The sequence below is a fragment of the Desmodus rotundus genome, chromosome 5 (assembly GCF_022682495.2).
Source record: "Desmodus rotundus isolate HL8 chromosome 5, HLdesRot8A.1, whole genome shotgun sequence".
Lineage (NCBI taxonomy): Eukaryota > Metazoa > Chordata > Mammalia > Chiroptera > Phyllostomidae > Desmodus > Desmodus rotundus.
In genome coordinates, this window is record NC_071391.1 from 149,329,723 (window position 1) to 149,354,997 (window position 25,275).

The 25,275-nt window shown below is 52.8% G+C and overlaps 1 protein-coding gene across 1 annotated transcript in view; it reads right to left on the reverse strand.

Annotated features, from left to right (window-relative positions):
* Positions 1-8,512: 8,512 nt before the first annotated feature.
* EHD3 (EH domain containing 3) overlaps positions 8,513-25,275 on the reverse strand; it is a 29,786-nt gene continuing 13,023 nt past the window's right edge. The window contains exons 3-6 of the mRNA XM_024552615.4: positions 24,129-24,226; positions 15,766-16,178; positions 14,949-15,113; positions 8,513-12,557 (exon numbers count right to left, since the gene is read on the reverse strand). Of these exons, the coding sequence (XP_024408383.2) occupies positions 12,030-12,557; positions 14,949-15,113; positions 15,766-16,178; positions 24,129-24,226 (1,204 nt within the window). The 3' untranslated portion in view covers positions 8,513-12,029. The remainder of the gene's footprint in view (positions 12,558-14,948; positions 15,114-15,765; positions 16,179-24,128; positions 24,227-25,275) is intronic.

The window sequence follows — 25,275 nt, forward strand, 5'->3', positions numbered from 1 at the left end:
CCAAAAGTTGTGGTGATCGAAGCATTTTTATCTTTATTTTACAGGTGGATAACACTGATATTTAGTCACCCAAAGGCTAATATGTGGTAGATTTTGGCTTCAATGTTGGGCCCGCTGACTTCCTAGAACAGCACGTCCTGCCAGATGACTCCCTCTCCCTCCGCACAGGGTAAAGTTTTCCCAACCATAGCGAGGGCAAAATAGAAGGTTCAGTATGCAGGGTTGTGAATTGCACAGCAGCTCTAAAAATAAGTGGTGTTATTGAAGTCAAGGTTACATGAGGTCTCCAGGTGTCTCGTGCGTACAGGGGCACCCCTGGTGGGGAAGGAGCTTAAAGATGAACTGTTAACAGCAGGCACACACTTGTTTTCCAAGATTTGTCCTGGTCACCACTTGTCTGCCTTAAATTCCAGGGGACAGACGGAGCAGATGCTTTGGGTATGAGGGCCCTACAGAGCTCTCTTCTTGTGGCCAGCCTGAACCTCAGGCCCCTCAGCGCTGGTGTGTGACTCACAGGTCCATGCCAGGCTGGGGTGCAGGCTTCTCTGACCTGTGGCCCTCAAGTGATTCTGTCCCCTATGCCATGTGTCCACCACCATATAACAACAGAGCGCTGATGGCTAGTCTGGGCAGTTTGAGAGGAAAGAGCAGGAATGGGAAGCTTAATCCTGCCCTAGGGTAGTTTACAATCTGGTTAGTAGACAAAATAAAGACTCTTGAAACCCTTCAGAAGCAGTCGGTGCTGACTTTGTGGGTACCATCAAGTTTAGAAAAGGGAGAAGTCACTGTGGACTTTTGACCAGGGCTGAAAAGAGGGGGAAGTGGTGGAAACCAGAGTGGGCTCATTTCCTAGCTGCTGTGGGAGCAAGCTGACAGGCGGCCCCAGGAGGAAAGCGCGCAGAGCCACGCCTGAGCCTGAGTGCCACAGAAGGGTGGGAGAGAGGAAGGCAGTGGTTACTGACTGTGCGCCCCCTCTGTGCGAGGTCCATGGCAGACGTCATCTGCTTTTATTCTGATGAGGACCCTGTGACAACGGGCTTAATTATCTGTATTTAACAGATGTGGTTCAAAGAAGGGTTCAATTACCTGCCCAGGTGATAGGCTGTAGAGGTGCTAGTAATAGACTTGGTGGCCTGGGGGGCTGACTGTTTAGTGATACATGAACACTGTCCCAAATCCTCAAATTGCTCAGCTGGAGGCACTGGCAGTGTTGCCTTTCCAGAGCTGGAGCTGCTTAATAGAAATAGGGTAGGAAGTTTCTGGAAAGGTGTGCACAGTGGCTCTCAGGTACTCCTAAAACTATTGTACTCAACAGAAAGGGACAGATACAATTGTCAACACAAACACAAGCACACACATACAAATAAATGCACACACGTGTGCACATCCACGCTGAAGCCCTAGACACACTGCAGTGTTCCTAATACGTACTTTCACGAAAACGTTGGATTAGGGCCAGAAACTACGATAACTGTAATAACTTTGTATGAAACCTCTGTGGGCAGTGGGAAGAGGCGGGGGAAGGGCACTGGAAGGATTATCTTACTTTTCATCCTTGTTTAATTAGAACTCACAGAGAAAAAGGCCGGGCTGAAATTGATCATTTCCCCCATCTCAAATCTGCCTGTTTTACATTAAAAAAACAAACAAACAATGACTGTGGTGTGGGACACATGCATGATACATTTGTTTTTTAAGGGAAATTTTATTTTTGCATTGCAACAGAAAATAAGGAGACCGTTTTTTTATTTTTTTAAACTTATCTAGAGAGTTGCATTTCCTGAGCTGCTAAGAAAGATTCTTTCCTTTCTTGTGACTTATCTCCTTCTCTTTCAGCAGTAAGTCATCTTGGGTTATTTTTTTTCCATGCAACAACAAAGGGAAATGCTAGGACAAGATGATCTCAAAGCTCGACAGTGGTGGAAGGCAGGCCCTCACTCAGAGAAGTGAAATGGGGTGCCAAGAAGGGGAATACAAGGACAAGGGAAACCACATGCTCCCAAGGTAAGTCACAGTTGTAAAGATGTGGACAGCCCTGACCGGTGTGGCTCAGGTGGTTGGACATCATCCCACAAAGCAAGAGGTCACTGGTTCGATTCCCAGTCAGGTTCCTAGTTGGTGCATATACAAGAGGCAACTGATATATGGTTCTCTCTCACATTGATGTTTCTCTCCCTCTCTTTTTCCTTCCCTTCCTCCTCCCTAAAAAATAAATAAATAAAATCTAAAAGATGAGGGCACTGCTGACAGTTAATTAATCGATCATCTTTTAAAATCTTCTCTCTTTTCTAGACCCTAATCCCCCAATTTAAAGTCAGACCCCTCCTCACAGTACACAGCCGCTGTTATGTAACGGGTTTAGGTGAGAGGAGGAAGGAGTCGGAGGACCCCCACGTGACCCCAGAGCTCCAGGAAGAGCGCTGTCTGCACACTGTACACAGACACTGAGCTCCACACGCACAGAGAGGGCCCCGACTGATTGATTTCTAAGTCATGAGCTTTATTTTTAGCGCAGTTTTAGGTTCAGAGAAAAGCTGGGTGGGAAGAAAATACAGTGAGTTCCCACATACCCCTGCCCCCACACATGCACAGCCTCCCCCCCCTCCCCCCGCCCCAGAGCGATTCATTGGCTACACTCGATGGATCTACATTGACACGTCTTTATCACCCCAAGTCCAGCATTTACACTGGGGGTCACTCTTGCTCTCATATGTCCCATGGGTTCTGACAAATACATGTTGATACATGTTGATCCCATTTTCTTTTCAGGTGCAGTTCCATGTGCATGTTTATAAAGCAAAGTATAGTAATCGCTAGGTGGTGACTGCTGGAAGGGACTGCATCAGGAAAAATTCGCCCAGGCATGTGGTGGCCAGGGACGGTCCTAAGGAGACAGTACTCCACTGGGGGTGTCCAAGGTCCCGTTCGTCTCCAAGACCTGTTTCTCCATAACCACGGCCACACACAAGCAAAAACAGGCCTTGCCCTGGCTGGTGCGGCTCAGTGGATTGAGCCGGTTCAATCCTCAGTCAGGGTACATCCTTGGGTTGCAGGCCGGGTTCCTGGTTCTGGGTGTGTGAGAAGCAATCAATCAATGTATCTCTTGCACATTGATGTTTGTCTCCCTCTCTTTCTCCCTCCCTTCCCCTCTCTCTAAAAATAAGTGAGTAAATAAATAAATATCTTTAAAAAACAGTCCTTATGACGTATCTCCATAAGGGCGGCACCCCGGCCAATGGGGCCCTTACCATCAGTTGGGGTTCACTGTGTCCAGGCTTCTACTTCTTGAATAATATCTGAAGAGGATTGTTTTTATCCAGACTTTTCAAAGATGGTAAAAATGATTGAAAATTTGGAATAAGATCTGCATGATTTATTTTTTAATTATTTTATTTTTTTCCTCTCTTGAGGACATGCTTATTGATTTTGGAGACAGGGGAAGGAAGGGAGAGAGAGAAGGAGAGAAATATGAATATAAGAGAGAAACATTGATTGGTTGCTTCTCATATGTGCCCCAACTGGGTACCGAACCCACAACCTAGGTATGTGCCCTGACTGGGAATTGAACCTGCGACCTTTTGGTTTGACAGACAAGGCTCCAACTCACTGAGCCACACCAGCCAGAGATGAATGGTTTGTTAAACTATTAACTATGTATAGCATATCATTATTTATATAACGAACCACCTATAATATACAATAGGACTGTGGTGTTAAATTTGATTACTCCTTACGGAGGAACTGGTAACATTGGAGTCTAGGAGGAATGTGTCACAGTTCCCCATTTCTGGGCCAGCAAAGTCATTGCCACCTGGTCATGGGAGCCACTTGGGGTCCCAGACTCCTCTCATCTGTGTGCCGGGCAGCTGCTACCTGTTCATGGCCAGTGGGATGTGGAAAGCAGCTATGAGTGTCCTGATCCCCATCAGATCTTCTTTTGATGCCCCATCTCTTTGTCATCCACTGATCTTTTATATCCTAAAAGTCTGCACTTAAAAAAAATTCATCCTGGTTGCCAGGGCTTTGTATCAAATGCAAGCAAGTCTCTGTCTCCCTATGCGGTGGTTCTAGGCTGCTGCTTAAAGACAGCACCTTCATCAGTCTCATTCCTAAGGAATTGTCCTTCCCTCTAGTAGGGGTGTCCAACCCATGACCCGTGGGCTGTGTGTAGCCCAAGATGGCTGTGACAGCAGCTCAACAGAAAATCGTACATTTACTTAAAACATTATGAGATGTTTTTGTGATTATGCATTGCAATGCATTTAATGTGTGACCCAAGACAACTCTTCTTCTTCCAGTGTGGCCCAGAGATGCCAAAAGTTTGGGCACCCCTGTTCTAGGGTTTACTTTTTGGAAAGCTGTGCCTGGAGCTGCAACCCAGCAAAAGATGCTGTTTCCCTCATCTACTGATGTCTGTCCCTCTCGGAGTGGCGGCCAGTCTGAGTGGGAGGGATGCGCTTTTGGTAAGAAAAGAAATTACAGGTAGAGAGTGATTTCAAAGATGTCTCATCTGGCACAGAATAGGAGTCCTGTGGTCCTTGTCATTCTTCACTAATGACTGGCCCTTGGGCTGGAGCTGCCTGAGGTGTGACGATGACGATGGAACTATGCATGGCTTTCTCTGCGTGTGCCATGGCTCCAGCTTTGCCCAGTAATTCAAAGCGGCCTGCCAAGTAGGGTCCGGTGCCATGTGGCACTGATTTTCTGGCAAGGCCACTACTTCTATTTGCAGGGTCAACTAACTAGTCCCCAGGCAGCCATCCTATGATGGGATTTATCACTGAGCAATTGACTGTTCAATTATACCAACCAGCATTCATGGAGCAGCTTTGCCAGACCCTCTACTGCAGGTTGGGTTCCCTGGGAAGCAGACTCTGAGATGGAGTTTAGCCTGCAGGAGGTTTTTAGAGAGTGCTCTTGGGTTGAACACTTGGAAGGAGGAAGGAAAGAGGCAGGAGTGGGCAGAGGGAGCAGCGGGCTGCAATGTAGTCACATGGCTCAGCTGGCCCTGTGAGGAGTTCTGAAGCTGGGGTGGCCCCTCAGAGCTATTCCAGGTTCAGGCAACGGGGCCAGACCCTGTGTTCCCTTGTTGACCACTCACTGGATGCAGCTGCCTGGGAAGAGGGTGTGGCATTAGGGGAGGCAGATCTTTGCGGCAGAGGACACTTCTGGGGACAGCTGGCAGCACTACCTGTAGCTGGGGACATAAGCATTCAAGAACAATATGGGTGACAATGCAAGGCACCCACTGCCCTGTGCTAAGCACGTTCTATGCCTTTGGCGAGCTTGTGATGTGCATGGTGATGTTCAACAAGCCCGAGAATGACAGTGGCAGCAGGCAGATAGAGGTCCGAAACTCTGGGGATTTGCAGATGGGGGTGGGGGGTGGAGGGGGAGGTGTCACATGAGCTTGTGGGGAGCATTTGAGTTGGGTCTTGGAAAATCCTGGCTTGAGGATTTCTGTCACTTAGCAGTCCAGGTAGCCTGATTGAGATCCAGGGGCATAAAGCGGGGCTGGCTTTATACAGACCACTAGACCTGGATCCCAGCTATATACCCAGTCACTCCCTGGGGCTGAGGAGAGACATCTGGCCAAGTGCTGCCGTTCAGAGTCGGTTTGCTTGTTTTTTCTTCATCTCAAGAAGTTCCAGGAAATGTCACTGAAGAGTTCATGGCTACTGTTATCTCAGCCCTCACTTCCTGTGACCGCTGGATGTGCCAGGGTATCAAGGGGACAGGCTGCCTGTGCTTTGGGGCCTGGAACGTCACCCTGCTCAGGGCAAGAAGCACCAGCTGACTTCCCTGCAGTGAGGTACATCTTTTCATTCCATGACCTGTTCCTGAGAGGTAGAATTTTCTGGAATGAGGCAAATTGCCCTGTACTGCCAAGCAAACTGTGGAGGCACTTGGGAAGCAGATACGATCCAGAGGGGAAGTCTGTGCATGTGCAGGTGGCTGCGTGGTGGCATGCCCCAACACCTGCCTGACGCTGAATCTCTCACCTTCTTCTTCATCGGGATGACAGGAACCTCTTCCAGTGGGCTCCTGCTAGTCTCACACCTGTGACCAGGGTCATGGCAACAGCCTCCGACCCCATGGTCACACATGGAGACTCTTGGCTTCTCAGGTCAGCCAGTGGTCCCACAGCAAGACCCAGCTCCATGCAGTGGGGCAGACGTGGATGATGGGAGCGGATTGGTGTGTGTGCACACACATCGCCGGCCCGTAGGGGACAGAATGCCCTGTCAGGGGAGGGGCGACCCTCTGCATCCCGGGAAGGGAGAGAAAGTAGCCTGTGAAAAAGTAAACGTGGATGGAAGTGAGATTTCACCCATGTCATCATTATGCCAACGAGTCAGATGTCCTCTGAGAGGTGAACCAGCTCCCAGTTCCATCCCCAGAGGACACTGAGATGCGTGGAGGGTCATCTGCTCCCTACACTGATCTGGCATTCGCTACCACCTCAGCTCCTTGTCTTCATACAAAGATTCAGAAGCACTATGAAAAGACACTCGCTGGCAGAAAAGGAGACTTCACCTTCCACAGACGTGTCACTCTGAAACTAGGTGAGTGGAGACAAACATGTGCCATTTGGGTCGTGTATCCTACATGCTGGAGAATCCGCTGTCATGTAGGGATTGTGTAGGCGGTCTGCATTTGAGCCAGGCAATCCTGTCACTTCTGCCCCCCCCCCCCACACACCCACCCTGGTGAGTGCACTGTGGGTGTTCGCAGCCCACTGCCAGCAACCAGATCACGGTAGCACGGGGGCCAGGCAGGGACTTGGGCCATGCACTGACGCAGGAGGCAGGGCCCTCGGTGAGCCAGGGCCTGCAGGGACCCACGGGGTCTCCAGGCCTCCCAGAACCTTTCTGGTGTTCTGGCAGCGTCAGCACGGCCCTCGCCAGGACACCGCAGCTCCTCTTCTTGTCTCCTCTCCCTCCACTGGGCTTGCTCATGTTCCTTCCTTCCTTCCTGGAGATAGACTCTCTCCTCTCCCTGGAACCGTGACTCTTCCGGTTCGTACCTCACCTGTGTGCACTGTTGATGTAATTAGTGACGTTTCCCATCTATCGTCTCTCTGTACCCTTACAATATCTCCAAGAGACTAAATGATCTTTATTTAGGGGACAAGTGAACGGAGGCACAGAGAGGCCACGTGGCTGGTCCCGATGCTAGACTTCAGGCAGCCTGATTTTCCCGGTCTGGCAGCCTCCAGCCCTTCTCTGTGTGAAGCTGTGTGGGGATGGTGTCACACGCCGACTGCCCTCAGGCCAGGGTGGCCACCATTTTGCTTCAGTGACATTCCTTGGGGTGGAGTGGGGACCACCCCTCATGAAATTCTAAGGCAGGAGGTAGAACTGCTGTTTTTAACACGGCCTTACTTTAGTGTCAGGTGATCTGAGTGCACACGTGGATCCTCTCTGGATGATCAGAGAAGGGGTGTTTACTTTGAAAATGCTCCAGCCATCATTCTCTCCACAAAGCCCTGCCATACCCTCTCCTCCTCATTTATCCGGCAAGAACCGCTTCAGCGTGTCCTCCCAACACACGCATGCACACGCATGCACACACACACCCTTTCATGGTCCCTCCCCGCTGCAGACGGGGTCCCTCTGTGCATCTCAGCAGTGCTCGGGCACCATGGTTAGGTAGGCAAACACGAGGTGGCACATGGTCATTTACAGTGCTGTCGCTAGTGCAGGCCACTGCTCCAGCTGACCTCACACATGAGACCTCCGGCTTCCTGAGCACAGAAAGAAAACTGAGAAGTCAGGGAGGCCTTGTGTTGGGTGCTGGATCGGCCTCTGGCATGATCCACTCCAACGAGCCCTCCCATGTGTGTGCCTCATGGGCAGGACCTGAAATCACACCCTGAACCTGGCTGCAAGGGGCTTCAGGAAGTGATGTTGAAGGACCCGTTCCGGGACATTGCAGATTGTGACTCAGACACAAAGGACTTTTTGCAAATCAGCTGTGACTTCAGCTTCAGGTGGCCTTGGTTTTCCAGAAGGCAGGGATCCAGTCTCCTAGAATTTCTCTCCTTTACACTTGCTATTGGAAGAATTTACCAGGTCTTACCAGTTTTTTGGTTGTGATAGCCTAGGGAATGCTGGTTGTAGATAGCCCACGGCCCTCAGTGGGCTAACAGTAAAGTGACCAGGGTTTCCATCTTGTTCATGCCCCCTGGCCAGTGCGGTTGGGCAGGGATTTCAGAGTGACCCAAGGACTTGGGCTGGCCAAGGTTCCATCGTCACACTTGCTCCCACATGCAAAAAGTGGCAAGCAGCACACTTAGTTCTGCGGAGAAGAGGCATGTTGCTTCCCTCATATTTTACTAGCGAAAGCAAGTCACACAGCTCACCTTGCTTCGAGGGGTAGAAAGTTCCATCCTCCCCTGTGCCAGAAGGACTAGAGAATCCAAATGTGGTGACCAGCCCCACTTAGCTCCAGTGGGAGGCAGAGGGGGGAGCGTGCCCCTTGCACCCCCATCACCCTCCTACTCCAGCTGCAATAACTTACATTCCCCATCACCATTTTTCTTTTCCTCCAGGCACTGAAAATTTCTACTTTAAAGATACTGATAACATTTTTACTTGAAAATGGCCTATGCAAAACCAGCCCAGTCCCCAGAGGCAAATTCTAATCATACTTTTCCTCAAAAACATCAGTGGTTTTTGCTCTTGCATGATTCTGTGGGCTAGGAGTGCTGGGTTTAATTTTGAATGAAATCCTATCTTCTTTGGATTACAGATGAAAGCCAGTAGGCACAAGAGGCAGACACCAGGCCTCTTGGGTTCGTCTTAGGTGCACCACCCTCAGCCCAGGCTTTCTCTGACCTCAGCCTCTTAAGTAAGTTCAAAGCCATTTCTGACTCTCATGCGCCCCACTTTGCCTGCATCCCCACCCCAGGACCTGTCCTGGTCCTCCCTGTGTTACCAGGATTTGTATGTTTCCCTTCCCCGACCAGACTGTGGGCTCTTTGAGAGAAAGAACTCCATCTGATCCACCTTGAATGGTCCCTAAATGTACAGGTGGCATTTACTAAGTATTTTTCAGTGGCTCAGTGGATGAATCTCCACCTTTTCCTTAGGGCCTTTTCTGCAGGAGATTCTCAGTCTTCTGAGTGAAAGAAAGAAAGGAAGGAAGGAGGGAGGGAAGGAAGGATAAATTAAAGAGTAAAGAATTGAAAGGAGGGTAGGGGTCTAGTGAAGGAACATGTATTAAGGACCCATGGACATGAACAATGGGGGAGGCAGGTGGGGGGAGGGGGAGAGCAATGGTGGGGGGGGATTGGGACAACTGTAATTGAACAACAACAATAAAAAAGAACTGAATATGTATAGAGACCAGTTAGTATTTCCTAGGAAAAAGAAACAAGCCTATCTCCCCAGATAGCTCTGCTAATTCTGACCCGCTAACACATAAACACAAGCTCTTGGAACAGAGGGGCAAATGAAATGGGGATGACCCAGGGCAGCCGCTCACCACTCTGCCAAACAGGACTCAGGCCCTGCTACGACCAGCAGTGTCCCCGTACGCCGCTAGACTTGGATCAGGGCTCTGCTCTCAGCGCCAGGGCAGGCTTTCCTGGGGTGGTGGGGCAGGCTGTTGCTCTTTGTATCTTTTGACTTCTGTGACCCCGGCTGAGTGGTGTGGGGTCAGGAACTGTGGCACAGTGGGAATTCTTGCCTAGGAATTCCTGCCATGACTGCCTCTGCTTTCTGTATTATTTTCCAGGCCCAGGCACGAGCTAGCCCCAGGCCCCCAGAACCACCCAAAGGTCAGTAGGCAGCAAGAACCAGAGGAACAGCCCCAGAGAAAGTGACCCTCAGCTGTCCCCTCAGCCATTGAGAGGAGGCACCATTTCCTCTTTCTCGGGAGGTGGGAAAAGTGCCAAGAGAGAAGTTTCATGCCTCATAGATCTCTCTGGGGTAGAGTCTTGGAGAAGGGAGGCAGGGGAGGCAAGAGAGGCAGGGAGAGGCAGGGCAGGACGGTGGTGCATGTGCTCAAGTGGCTGTGGGGCAAGGGGGCAAAGACACCCCCTTCCTCCTAAAATAAAAAGACAGAAACTTCACCCCGCCCCCTCCTGCTGTCTCCTCCCTATTTCCCTTTGGTGCAAAGAAAGGCGCAGAGGAGACAAGTGGTCTCTGCTGAGCTCAGCGCTTGAGGTAGAGGAGGCTGCAGCTCTTTGCCTTGGCCCTCCTTTGCCCTTCATTTCATGAGAAAGAGGGATGTGTGGATGCAGAAGGAAGCCCAGAGGTTTGGGGATCATCTCCACTCCAGAGTGGCAGGGAGTGGTGTGTCATCACTGGGTTGTCATCAGGCCAAGGCGATGCTGTGTGTGGGTGCTGCCAAGGGCAGCCCAATCCTCTGCCAAGGATGCTCCTGGTAATCTCAGGAAAGAACCCAGCCCCTTTCCCGTGGAATGACGCTCCGTGGTCAACTGGGTACCAAAGGATAAATGTGCTGTATTAACATGAACACTAATGACAAACGCACTACAGTAGTGAGCACATCATAGATACATAGAATATTCTCTATAGAGTCTGAACATAGATATAAAATAAGTTATACTTGTTTTTGTTTTCCATCACGGTAGGAGCATAGCATACAAAGTGATTGGTTTAGTGGCCGTGAGGCAAACCAGGGGAGAGACCATGGAGGAGGGGCAGGGTGCTGGGCACCGTGGCGATTTGTGGAGGACACTGGTGTTACTGGGGGCCCTGTGGAGACCACCACCTCAGACCTCTCAGGTTGGCCCTCTGAGTCCCTGGCTGCCTATGAGCTGGGGTGACTCAGCTATTGGGTGGGAGGCAGAGCAGGACAGACACGAACAGCATCTAGCGGGCAGGCCCACTCTCCCACTGGTGCTGTTGGACTTCTGCAATTTTAGGAACATGGGGCGCATAACCAGAAGGCACAGTTTGCTTCTGTGATGTGACAGATGGCCAGACTGATGGCCCACCAAATGCTGGCTGGCCCTTCTCCCTCGCCAGCCAGCTTGGGGAGGCTGGGAGGCCTGCAAGCCGGGCCTGCTCTGCATGGGTGGCCAGGGGCTAGCAACGCTGGGACCCTGCATACATCTTCATGGCAGAGGGAGGAGCGGGGCCCTGGCTCTGAATCCTCCAACCTCTGTGACTTTGGGAAGGTCGCTTAAACTCTGAGTCTCAGACTACTTACCTGAAAAGCAGGGAGGGGAACTAATGCATACGCCCACCACCCACCGGGGCTGCTGAGGGCCACCTGGGGTGATGTCATCCTGGCATACAGGAGGGGCTAAAGAAGTGTGAGTCGAGTCTGAGCATTCACACATCAGAGGCCAGGTGGAAAAAACATGAACCTCCCAAGGTCTGCAGAATGGAACCACCTTGACTGGCTTTGAGGAGAGGATGACAAGACACTTTCTTTTGTTTCTTTCCTGCCAGTTTTCCAACTCTCCCTCCATCACTGCGGTTCTTTGAAATGAAGTGTTGAGGGGGTTCAAAGCCAGGCTTGTGGAGGGAGACAAAGCCTAAGCTGGGGGAAGAACAGAGTCCAGCGCCCTGTCTCTTCAAGTTGGGAACCTGGTTCCCCAAGGACTCCTCTTCTCCCTGCCTGCACACCTCCCAGCCCCGGAGCAGATTTCATAGTAGGAAGCCAAAGACGGAGAGAAAGCTCAGAAAACAAAGTGAATTGCCTATTAAGTGAAAAGTTTTTCCATCTGTTCTGAGTCTGGGGCATCTGGAGGTGGGGCCATCTGTGGGCGGGTGAACCAGCTGCCTTTGCAGAAGACAGTGTGGGGGGTTGGGGGGACAGAGAAGAGAGAGATAGAGACTGAGGCTTGAAAGCTGGAGCCGTGGGCGTGCCTCTGTGCTTCTGCCAATGCTGAGAACTTGTGCCCAAACAGAGATCGGCCTGGAAACCTGGGGGTCACTGATCCCCCTCATCTGAAGGCAGTTCTCAAGATCTGTGCCCGAGTGTGTGTGTGTGATCGCCTCCCCCAACTCCTGTAACACCTGCCTGTTCTGAACCTCCCCCTGCTCCCATCACTCAGTGACTTTCCTCTTGGATGGGGGCAGGAGGTGGGCGGGCAGCTCGTTGGGCAGCTCGTGCCCCTCCAGCTTGACCTTGATGAGGTGGTTGGCCAGTGCAAACTCCTCGTCATCCAACATGCCATCCTTATCGATGTCGGCCAGCTTCCAGATCTTGCCCAGCACACTGTTGGGCAGCTTGGAGCGTACCATCTCCTTCTTGGCATTGGCACCTGTGATCTTGCCATCCACCGGTGACAGCGTATAGAAGATCTCGTCGTACATGGGCTTGTCCCTGGCCACAACCCACTCAGCGTCATCGATGCCCTCCCCAGCCCCCTCCCCGTAGCCATGCCCAAAGGGGCCGTGCAGGGTGCCCTCGAACGCTCCACCCTTCACCATCTGGACGGGTTGCTGCGTCTCCTCCTGGCGCACCAGCACCATGAGCTGGGCGATGTCATGGGCCAGCATGTCATCCACCACCTCCAGCAGCTTGCTTTTCAGGGGCTGGAATTTGCTAAAGTCCTGGGCCTGCAGCTGGTCCTGCGAAGAGCGGAGAAAAGAAGGTGAGGGTAGAAGTCGACGGAAGGAGTGGAGGCTGCCTTCTACTAATGCTGGGATGTTTGCAGCCCTTTGGCCAGGAGGCTAAATTGAACCACATCACAATAACAGACGATATGAGAGAGGAGGAGAAAAAAAGGCACACTGTGTTGGTGTTGGAATTTTTCAGGAGAGAGCTGACAGTTTCAGGGGCTGGGAAAGGAAGAGAGGAAGCAGGTGGGTCTCTCTACGCTAATAAAGCTTATACTTGAAAAACACTGAAAGTGCTTTCCTACATTATCGTATTCGCCCCTCTAGTGCCCTTCTGAGGGAGGGAAACCACATTCTATCCCCAGTGAGGGAAGGCAAAGCTGAGGCAAAGGCAACCAAAAACAAGTCATAATAGAAGCCAGGGTCAACTTCAACCCAGCTGTTCTTAATCAGGAGGCTCATGGGAATTACCCGGAGAGAGTTTTCAATGACTGGCTCCTCTCTTGATGTTTCTGACACAGCAGGCCCAGGCGGGCATGCAGACTTCGTAAAAGCTCCTCTCCTGGCCTTCCCACGACACCCCCGCCCCATGGTAAGAGGAATATGCTCCATTCTGCATGTCTTTGTGACTCTGAGAGGTCCTGAGCTCAGAACACCCAGTTTCTCCTAGGCCTCGGTGGTGACAAGGTGTGAGCTTTCCGCTCCTGCCCTGGCTCTGGTCACAGCAATCTCGGGACACCGGGCAGAGGCCAGCTCACAGGGGATAGTCTCGGGGACAAGCACATCGAGCTCACTGCAGAAAAATTCCAAAAACACCCACCAACTTGAAATGTTGCTCTTGCTACATTTCCAGAACAAGTGTTAGCTTGGGCGTTTCTTACCACCCTACAAGGACAGGCTGAACCAGGGGGCGGTGGGGGCTGGAAGAGGGTGGCAAGCGCAGGAGCAGACCAGCCCTTGGGAGGTCCCTGGTGTCTCTGTCCACAGCTATGTGTGTTCGGTGGGTTCCCAACTATGGGTCCCAATATCTTCCAGGGGCACAGTGGGTGCCCCCCCAACATATTCCCCCAAAGGACAGTCGCTTACATGATTGATTTAGCATACCTAACAACAGCACATGAAATAATATATGTTGAGAAAGAATTCCTCACATTCCAAAAGGGGTTGTATAGCTCCTTTCAAACGTCATCGCCCCGAATGTTTGTGGACAGGTCATTAAACTCTTATTGGAAAGAGCAACTGAAAGTTGACATGTTCCAGGCCACAGCTGATTGAGAAACACAGATTATATTAAAGCATTTCTCAAATTAGTGACTGGTTCATGCTAGGTGTTTATAAGAATGAACAGATACATGAATAAATGTATATGTTGAATGTCTATTTTTAAATCAGATGGGAAACTAAAAATGCCTATTTGAGACTGTAGGGAGTTCTGGATCAAAGTTGGCAACAAGAACAAAGTCAATATCGCTGCTACATCTGCTGCTATTTTTCTCTAATTCCCCAGTTTTTAAAAACTCTGTATTTTGAAACAAATACAGAATCATGAGAAGTTGCAAAAATTGTATGGATAGTTGGGTCCCCGTCGCTCATTGCCCGGCTTCCCCTGGTGGTGACATCCTACCTAACTTGCTGCTTCATTTCGAGAGACAGCCCGTTCCAGGCCCTGTGCTGAGCACCTTGTAGACAGTATCTCACGGATGCTCACAACATCCATAAGTGGGTGCTTCTGGAACCTCAGTTTACAGATGAAGAGACAGACGCTCAGAGAGGATTCGGTTAGTATGGTGAGGTGGCTTCTTGCTTGGACTGTAGGGACAGCTCCTGGCTCTTCCACTAGCAGTCTGTGTGACTACTGTACTCAGAAAACTGAAGGCAGCTAATTGCAAAGGTTAATTATCTTGGTGAACTTGTTAGCTTATCTGAATAAGGAGGATGCAAATGCCTACTACAGAGGACTGCTTTGGGGAAGAACTTGAGAAGCCATGTATGATGGTCCCTGGCTTAAAAGAGGGGCCCACAGTGGGCTCCAAAGGTGGCAAGTTCCTGTGCAGACTTCTCATGGCCTATGTCCCCAATCACTCCTCAGCAGGGACTCGGAGGTAAACACAAGTACCAGAGGGCCTGGAGAATCTTCATTAGGTGACATGATGACTGTGACTAGGAAAAGCCATAAACTGCAGGTATCAGACCCCAAACATCATGGGACACCCCTGTCCCACTAGGGTCACTGGGGCTCCCTATTTCTCCCCAGGCCCAGATATGACACATGCTGGGCCAGTGACAGTCCAGCAGGGAGGACAGACCTAGGGCTACCTCCCTGGGTGGCCTCCTCCATACTAAGGCTGCTCAGCCAGCTCATGTGACACTGTCCCTTGTCCTGGAGCCCCAGACCCTGGTTACCTGCATCCTCTTCAGGTTGGGAAAGTCTCCAGGCGAGATCTGGTGCTCCCGCTGGATCCGGCCATAAATCTCGGCCAGGTTGTTCACCAGCTCCTTCTTCTTGTTGTCCTTCCCGAACACGGAGGGCATCTCCTTCTTCAGGGAGCTGATGATGTAGGCGTGGACCTAAGAAACAGGGGCAGAGAGAAAGCTTCAGGTCAAGACCTCCATTCATTCCTTCCCTCTTGGCAGCTCTCACCCATCTCTTCCCATAAACCCCTTCTCCTCCTGCTCCAACTTCCAAAATAATTTCTATTTCCACCCTCTTGCTCTCTCACATTGCTAGCAGCACTGAGCTGTTTTTCTAGATCTCATGGAAAAGGCAAGACTGTGGGGAGGGTGAGGTCAAGGCAGTAACAGGGATGGCAATACAGGAGATGGTGCTGACGAGGAAGACAGTAACAATAGCTAATGTTTGCCGAGCCCTTCTGAGGACATGGGCGTGGTGAGAAGGCTTTTACATTCTTTATTCTACTGCATCCTCCAACCCTTTTATTTTACAGGCATGAGAACAGGCACAGAGAGACTGAGGGCCTTGCTGGGGTTGGGACCACACAGTTTGTAAACAGTGGAGTTGAGCTCTGGTCTGGCCATCTGACCCCAGGGCAGGTGATCATACCCACCACACTCTCCTGCCCCCTGGCCGCCAGTGTGATGCTCAGGACGCAGTAGCTACAGGACATATTCACATAGGCAGGCAATGCTCGAGGGTGCAGGCAGCTCTTGCAGCTGAACCCCCACCCCAAACATGCTACCCATCCCCCAGGGGTAGCCTCACCTTGGCCAGCCTGGCTCTCTTGATGAGGTCATTGAGTTTGCGCAGGGCAGCATTTCGGGGTAGACTCTGGATGTCTTTGAACAGGTCCTGCTCCTCGGCCTCAAAGAGCTTGCGATTGTCAGGGATGAGAAGCGGGTGGGACCAGAAGGAGCCGATGTAGACCCGGATCACCTCCGGGGTATTCACGATCTTCCCCAGGGACCACATGAGAGCCCCGTACACCCGCATCAGCTGCTGGGTCTCAATCTGGTCGGCCTTGTTCAGCACCACCCGCATCTTGTCCTCGTGGTTCTTGAGGGCCTTTATGACTTCTGAGAACTCGTCAGAGATGTCCAGCTTGTGGGCGTCAAAGAGCAGGATGATGCGGTCCACCCGCTCAGCGAACCACTCCAGGACAGCAGCGAAGTCATACCCTGGCAGCAGAGAGACAGTTAGAGGAAGGGACCTTTGGGGCACAGAGGAAGGGAGGGTTGGGGAGAGGCAACAGGTGCAGTAGATATAACACCCTCTTGGGAGTCAGATCTGGGTTCAGATCTTGACTCCTCCACCATTTTCACTATTTGGCCTTGAGCAAGTCATTCTGTATCTCTGAGTTAGTGTGTTTTCACCTGTCAATGGGCATACTAATAGTACCTAATTAACTGAATTATAAGGACTAAATACACTTGAAGCCCAGCATATAGTAGCTGCTCAGTAAATGCTAATTATAATTAACATCATTATTTCTATTCAGTCTTTTCATTCAAGGAAATGGGCTCTTTCCATTAAGGGTCAGGGCCAAGGAAAGTGCTTTGGGAGCCAGGTTCTGCCCAGTGATGAGGTAGGGACATTATCAGTGCCGCCTGGAGACAATCACAGGATGACTCAGCCAGGACCACCCTGCTTGCAGGAGGCAGCAGCGGGGCATGGTACCTAGCTCTCTAACCCCAGGTTGGATGCTTGCTCAGGCTGGCAAGATGTTTGCATCATGACCTCATTTCACCCTCAGGATATCCTCTGAGGTAGGTGGGGTGAGGAGCATCATTCCCATTTGCCAGAGGCAGAAACTGAGGTTCAGAGATGAGGTGAGAGTCAAACAACCAGCAGAAGGTGGGGCCAGGAGTGGACCTGATCAATGGGGCCCTGAGCTCCCTGCACCTGCCAGGAGGGCAGCTGTGCAGCACTCTAGCCTGCCCCTCCCTCCCTTCCCCTCCCCTCCGTGCAGGCCCAGCCAGAAGCTCCCCAGAACCCAGGAGACCCTGCTCATTCCCCTTACAGGTGGGCCTGCAGCCTGCACCTGCTGCCCTGCTCAAATCCCCACCCCACCCTAGGCATAGCTCCTGTCCATTTTTAGCAGCCTTTGGTGCAGCCACAGCTGGTAGACTGGCGTTCTCACCTCCCAAAGGCAGTTCTTCAGAACTGTGGGCAGGAAGGGGGGTAGGGGGCTCAGAAAATCAGGACAACCTGGTCCCTCTGCCCCAAACCCCACCCCAGAAAACAGGTCATGGTTTTGGTGCTCTGGTGCCTGGAACTGGCAAGCTGGCCCTCTTGGTAGCTGGGGAGGGCAGCAGGGCTCTGGCCTCTGGCATCCTTCTGAGATCTGGCCTGACAAGGGCTGTAGCTGGGGTGTGCAGGCCATGGGGAGGGCAGTGGGGAAAAGCTTGCTACTGCTCCCTCCCCCAGTAAAGCAGATGCCAGCCCTGAGCGCCCACTATACCAGCCACTCAGTGCCGGCTAGGCAGCCAGAGTGGCCAGAGCAGCCAGCACAGCCAGAGCTAGGCACTCTACTGACAAGGAAATGGAGGCCCAAGGAGGGGGAGAGACGTGCCCAGGGTCTGGGTCATGCAGCGGTAGGGTCAGAGCCAGGACCAGAACTCAGGTCTTCCAACTCCCAAGTCCACCACTCTAGCCACCCCTCCACAAGCTGGGGAAAGCAAAGGGGCCAGAGAAGCTGCAGGAAAAGAGCCTCCCCCAACCCCACCTCCAATCTCTCTTCAATCCCTGATGGCACCAGTCATGCAACAGGAGGCTTGGGCTGCGAAGGCTTGGAGGGTAGTAGGGGCAAATCCCAGTGACCTGGACAGCTCCAACTTGGGGGACAGGGACAGCACCAGGTCAGTGCTGCCAGAACAGGTTGGTCTCCGGCCTGTTCCTGTCTCCATGGCCAGGTCAGGGGCCCCTCAGTGTTCTCATGGACTCAGGCAGAGGCATGCCCCTCTGGTCTCCCACAGAAACTGTCAGGACGAGTCACCCCCACCCCCGCACCACACACACACATGGTGTGGGGCAGGGGCGTGCCCCTAGCCCCTGCTCCTAGCATGGCGCCCTGCACATAGCAGTGTTCCATCAGTCTTTGCCAAACAAAACTGAAATGTGAGCCGTGTTTTGCTTCTTCCATCTCAGGGACAGGGAACAAGCCATCTCTGGGCCGCAGCTGTCTGGTTTCTGAATTGGAACCCCCAGACCCTGCCATAGGGTTCCTGTGAGGATCCAGTTCTTTTAAAAAAAGGATGCAGGTGAAACTGCATATGACCTTGGCTGTTTCTGTTGCTCCGCCTGCTTTACAAAGAACTTACAAGCTTCAGTTTCCATGAAATAGGTGTGCTCTAAAGGCAGTCCCTGAGGAGCAACGGCCAGGGAAAGACCAACTCTAGTTTCGGCCATTAACTTGCTGTGTGGCCTTGGGCAAGCAGCCTCCCCTCTCTGGTCTTCAGTCTCTGCCTATCAAGCTGATAGGACTGGGATGTCTTTGAGCTTCCTTTCTCAGTTCACAATGCCCTGCTTCTAAGACTGGAGGTGTAAGGGTGGAGAATACATACAGCAGGATGGATGGAGATTAGACACAAGAAAGTCCTTGCAGAACAGGAACAAAGAAGGCTGGGGCCACGGTCTTAAACAGGCCCCACCCTTGGGTGCCTCTGTGAAGTGTGCTCCTGCTGAGGACAGCAGGTGGCTGTCCTTCCCAGGATTTTATAAGCACAGAGGTCTCCTATTCATGCTCCTCCTTTTCTCAAATTCTGCATGCTCCAGCAGGCTACTATCAAATTACAGAGTTAGTAATGCCAGGTTCTTCCTCCCAGGGGTGGCCTGAGAATCGAATGAGGACTCCATGGGCCTCCTCTAGCTCAGCCTCAGGCTCTTACCTATTTAGAGCCTAGCAGCCCCTGGAGGGGTATGGTATTGTTTCCTGCACTCGGCTTGTGTATATCCAGCAAGGGGAGCCGCCGAGAGGCATGCACTGGACGCACTAAGGAAAAGGGCATGGGACTACTCTCCCATTTGTTTACTGTGTGCCCTCGGGCAAGTCCGAACCTCGATCTTCTCAGCTGGGAAACAGGAATAATAACAACCGACTAAGGAAGGGTCAGTGGAAGAGCTGTGGCAACGGAACCTCCCTAGGGCAGAGGGAGGTCCTGCCCTAGTGTCTGGGGTGAGCAGGACACCGGTGGCAGGACCCCTTTCCCTCACTGGTCCCAGGAATGTCTCTCCGACCCGCAATGGGGGCTCTTGAGCACCTGCAGCAGCCCGAGGGCTCCTGAGATAAGATGTGGAGATGGGCGGGGGAGATTCAAGCCCCAGAGGCTGAGAGCGGAGCTGGCCTTCCCCGAATTGCTTACAGCAAGTCTGCTGGCTCCCAGAGCTCTGGGCTGCAGGCACCTGGCCCAGAGACTGGGCAGCCTGCAGGGGCCTGGGGCGCTCCCCGCTGCCCCCAGGCTCTAGTAAACTGGAAAGACAGATTTCGAAGGAATGGCAGGCAGGGGAAAATCAATGAGACAAACAATAAGCAAGGCAACTCCTTAATGACCCCTGGCTTCCCTCACAGTCTGAAGTGAGATGCAAGGGGCCCAGCAGCACATTTCTTTGTATTTTCAGCCACATAATCTCATTTGAACCTCATAACTCTGTATATGACAGGAGGTAAACAGAGCATACACCTCCAACAGGGAAAGGAGAGGGAACAGAGAGGTTAAGGGGATTGCCCGAGCTCACAGAGCCAGGTGGTGGCAAACTTGGGACCAGAACCCAGATCCCTGACTCTTGTCCACATTCCCTTCTTGCTCATAGCCACACGCCAGGCTGGAGCTCAGAGGGCTGAGCCTGCAAACCAGGTGCTTACTTGTGGTGGGTATAAAAAACGTCCTATCCTGCCCTCCAAAATCTCTTTTAAGATTGGACATTTTAGCAAAAAAAGAAATAAAAAGGCATCAATTTCCACAATGTGGGAAGAATTGAGATGACAAAGGGAACAAATGCCACAGTACATGCCTTCCAGGAGATGGCCATAAGGCTGGCAGCAAGCTCTTTGGAAGGACATCGGAGCCCTACTGCTCTGTCCCAATGGGTGAGGCCCGCAAAGGCGCGTGTATGTAGCACCCAGTCTGGGTCCCAGGAGGCCCCTCAGTGAGGGTGCCGGGAAGCACCAGGGAAGTGAGGCTGTGAGGACCAGCCCAGACACTCCAAGGCACCCCAGGGAAAATTCCTACGAGAGTTCGGGAGTTCGTTCTCAGACCTACTGGGCAGGCAGTGAAAATGTGCTGAAAAGCCACTAGGCTGGGAATCAGGAGGCCAGAGTTTTGGGATGTGGGCAAGGTTTTTACCTGCTGTAGATCTGCTGAGCTCACCTGTACAGGAAGGGGTTTCCCGGGAGGGAGGGTGGGAAGTGAGCTCCATGATGGAGGGGTTGCTTTCTTAGGGTGGGGCCATTGGGGACTTCTAGCTGAGGAGCATCCGGGAAACGAGGTTCCCACTCACAGGCTTCCGGAGCCCACCCCCACTTTGGCTCCTTCCTTGCTCCTTCCCAGTAATGAGTCCTGGGCTGGGCACTTCCTGTCACTTCCAGGAACAGCCTCCCTGCCCCTCTGCTGCCCACCCAGTGCATCTTCATCCAGAGACAATTGCTGGCCTGCAACCTCCCAGCCTCAGGTTCCCGGATGCCCCCTGCTTTCCCTCCCCCTAAAACACCCACCCCAGACCTGAGCAGAGGGGCCATGCCCTGAGCAAGGACCACACTTTGTCCAGCTCTGGCCTAGGGTCTGAGTGCTCCTTCTTGTGAAGTCTGAGGCCCTGGGAGCAGCTCACTTTCCAGAATGGAACCCAGCCTCATCAGGGTTCCGCTTCTGTCCTGATCTGCGCTGTGACCAAACCTGGAGCTCTGAGGACGCCCGGCCAGAAGCCAGAGAGAGTGCATTTGGTTCTATGTACACACTTGCATGAGGGTGTGGATGTGGGGGGAATGTGGATGTGGAGGGAGGTGTGGGTAGAGTGGATGTGTGGTTATATATGTGTGTTTATGTGTGTATGTGTGGGTGAGTATGTGTATACATGTGTGTGTGTGTGTGCAGGTGTATGTGTGTGGGGGTGTGTATTTGGGTATATGTGTGAGAGTGTGAGTGTTCATGTGTGTGGCTATCTGGGTGTTTGTGCATGTGGATGTGTGTGTTTCTGTGTATAGGTATAAGCTAGAGCCTCCAGGTTCTACGGCTTTGTGAAGAAGGAGAAGGAGGGACTGTGCATACTGGAAATTCTTATTCGGGGTCCCCCTGACATCTGAGAGTGTGTGACCCCCCTATTTTCCTGGTCTCCTTGGCGAGCTGAGGTCAGCACTGTCCTAGGCCTGCGCTGCAGTGCTGGTGGCCCAGCTCCCAGCCTGTTTTTAGCACCGGCTGCTTTTGCCAGCAGCTGCATTTGTAGTCTGGACTCAGGAGCACAGAAAGCGAGCTGGCCTGGGCAGCCACTCAAGGGGCCATCACTTCTCCCAGAGGTGGGGCTTAGTCATGTTAGGTGGGAAAGGACAGGAGGGGCAGGGAGACAGCTACACACCCAGCAGCTGAGTTCTAAAGATGAAGGCAGGAGGAAAGGTAGGGGAAAGGAGGAAGGCAGGGGAAAGAGAATGGACCAGGACAGGGGCTGAGGAAGGCAGGAGTCCCTGAAGCAGGGTTGTGCTGTCCAGCTGCACAGGCTGCGCCCTGGGGCTGTAGAGTGGGGGGCCCTGGATGGCAGACAAAGGGGACAGTAGGGAGCTCACAGAGATCTAGACCCAGGGCTGATGTCTGTCTTTCCATTCCCATCCACAGACCTCACAAGGTCACCTGATGGGTATCATCACCCCTTGTTAACATGGGAACACGCAGGCTCAGGGAGAAATACAACCTGTGGAGACATTCACAGGTTCTAAAGCCCCATCTCTGAACTCCCAGGCCAGCATCCTGGAAAACCATCCTGCCAGGAGGCCCTGGCCTTGCAGATGCATGTCCACCTACGTGCTGGGAGCTCAGATTGAGAAGGCTGGCTCTCCTGAGCCTTCCTTGAGCAGACACAAGCTGCCCGTGTGAAACAGTAAATCCCCTTCAGGCCTCAACTCAGGATCAGCCCAGATGAATCCTTGTGGGGGGTGGGAGTGAGGGTGGAGAGGGAGGGAGTGTTTAGGGAAACTAATAGAAGCCAGACTGAGAGCCACACCAGCTTCCTCTCCACAGGGCCCTGAGCAGGGTGCCAGGATATCTACAAAGAGCAGAGAGACCCAAAGGGTTGGGAGACAGCCCTCTCTTCCCAGGACCATGGGCTCTATGGCTTCTGACTGATCAGCTCTCCCCACCCCTTCCAACGACTGTGCCACAATGCAGCCCAGAGTTAGGGAGCACGGGGCCCCAGCTCCCAGGCCCCTGCCACAGAGGGCCTTCGGTTGACACCCCCCTTTTACAGACTGGCTGCCAAACGCATGAACTGTTACCACAGCTTCCTCCTGACTCACTGCCTTCTTCCCATCTTCTTCCCAGGTATGACCTCCCCAGTGAAATGTGGGGAGGGGCCAGGTTTTCCTGCTGGAGCCTGGTCCAGAACGAGGTCCCTGCAGAGCAGGCTCTGTCTCCTTTGAGGACAGACTGGGGTTATGGGGTCCGTGAGCAGACTGCTGAGCCCGGGGGGCCTCTCCCAGCTTTGCCCCCAGCCAGGGCTGGCTGTGCCCACTCACACAGCCACAATAGACCCTGAATACAGAGCCTGGTGCCCTTGAGCTGCTTCCTTCAGGATGGAAAGCTGAGGTGGCTCACAGGAGGGCTGGACAGCGGCCCAGTCCCAGTGGCGGCGGCCCACACCCAGGCACCCAGGCCTTTGCCAGCAGCACTCAGTACACAGCCACTGGGTGCTGGCCTGTCGCCTGTGAGGCTACGGGGTCTCCTTGAGAAGCTTGGGGGAAGCAGGTGCTGGCCCTTGCAGGCCACGCCCCTGGTGGAGGGGGTTTCTGAGCCTCCTGCTGTGGTGGCACAGATACCTGCAGAACACACCTTGTGTCTGTCCTGGCTGGGCCGTAGAGCATGGGGCCCGAGGCAGTGCTGGAGGGACTCAGCCAGTCAGTCACCTAAGGTCAGTTCAGGGGAGGAGAGAGTTCCAGCTGCTGCCCAGGGAACTCTTGCCAGTCCGAAGCCTTTCCTTCCCGGATGCTGACTTCCGAGTACTCATTTGGCTCTAGCCCAGCTCCCAACTCCAGAATCAGGTGGGTGTGGCCTCATCTGCTTTTCTTGCAGGGATACAGCATAGGGCACAGAAAGGGTAGGGGGGCTACCCGGGGCGCACAGCCACTGTGGCAGGGGAGGCTGGGGGTGAAGAGCCAGTAGCGGATGTTTTTAGGTTTTAACAGCATCAGTCAAGCTGCAGAAACTGTTGGTGATGGAGACGCTCTACAACGCATCATGTTTACTGGGCACTGCTGTGTGCCGGGTAGAAGCCTTTTCATCCATATTATTTCTTTTAATCCTCAAACAACCTATATGGTAGATAGAATTATTTCTTCCTACTTTACAGATGAACCAACCAGAGCAAAGAAACCTGCCCAAGTTCATGTTGCCAGGGAGTGGCAGAGGCAGGCTTTGAACCCTGGCCTTCTGGCGGCCTCCTTAATGAGCAATTGCCCCATATCTGTCTGGAGTGAACAGTTTTCAAAGCGCTTTCACACACCAGCTCCCTGTGTCTGGGCCCCAGAGTGAGCACACTGTCATCCTCATGTGGTCAAGCTGAAGTTCTCTGCATGTACCTGCCCCCCCTGTGTCCTGGGAGCAGGGACTACAGGGACTTCAGAAGCAACCAGGGCCTGGCCCACGGTAGCTGTGGCTTGGAGAATGAATAACCTTGATGAGGGAAGTAAGGCAGACACTGATGTCTCCATTTTACAGAGGAGAAGACTGAGGCCAGCTGTCTCCTGAGCTATAATGGACCCACACTGGTCCACTGGCCCCTGCCTAGGATGCTTCCATGCAGCACACGAGGCAGTGCTGGCTCATCAAGGGACCGCAAGGACGGGGGCCTCTATCCAACTACGGCAGCAAGAGAACATACCAGAAAGAACACAGCATGGACCCAGACCCAACTCTACCAGGTACCTCGCTTACCTCGGCTGATCCTCTGCTTCTCCCCGGAGAGGATCCCTGGTGTATCGATGATGCTGATGCTCTCCAGCACGGGGTTGGGCAGCTGGGCGCACACGAACCTGCATGAATGAGAGGAAACCGCGTGAGCCGCTGCCCTCTCGTAGCCTCTCACACACCTTGTTTCAGCCGCACGCCCACCTCCGCTGCCCTGGGGCCAGAGGTTCGGAAGCCTGGCTGCCTTCCCATGGAGATGCCTGGGCTCCAGGTCAGACTTAGCCCCAACCATGGGCCCGGGACCTGTATGTTGAGGAAAGTCCCTGGGTGATCCTGGGCAGCTGCAGTCCTACACGGTGAACCCCTGCTGTCAGGGACGTCACAATGTCCACGACTCCAGCCCTGCTCCCAAGGAACCCAGTCTGGTGAGGAGAGGGGGCAGGCACACAGCTAACCACAACATGTATGTGATCAGCACCCCGAGGAAGGTCAGGCGAAGGCTTAGGGAGACCCAAAGTGGAAAGGTGGCTTTCAGGGATGGCTTTCTGGAGGAGGAGACACAGGAGCTGGCCTTGATGAATGGGTCACATCACGCATGTTTGGACCTCAAGGGGCTATCCCAATATCAAACTTTGCCATGAGGGTAGAAGCCAAGTGTTATTCAAGGAAACATGTCTAGGGCTACACCCTGAAGTCCCAAAACACGAATTGGCGCACCTAACGTAGACCCTTCCCACTTCAAGCCTTCTTCTCTCTTACATGTCATTTTTGGTGAAAGCTAAAAGGTGCTTTACTCTCCCAGGTATGTTATGTGAAAGGGCAGAGATGCGGGACACATGGAAAAGGGAGGGTTTCACAGAGGAGGCAGAACTTGAACTAACATTTCAAAAGATAACTAGCAATGCCAGGCAGACAAGAGCATGGGCAGGGAGCTGGCAAGCTCTGCGTGCGTGAGTTAGTGGGTGTGTGGGTGTGCTTTGTGTGTTTGCGTATGAGTGGATGGGGAGTGAAGAGACTGAGAGAGAAGTTCATGGGGAAAGAGCAGTGTTACGGGTTGAATTCTGTCCCTCAAAGAGATCTGTTGAAGTCCTAACCCACCCCCCCCCACCCCGTAACTCAGAATGTGGTCTTATTTGAAAATAGGGTCTTTGTAGATATAATTTGTTAAGATCAT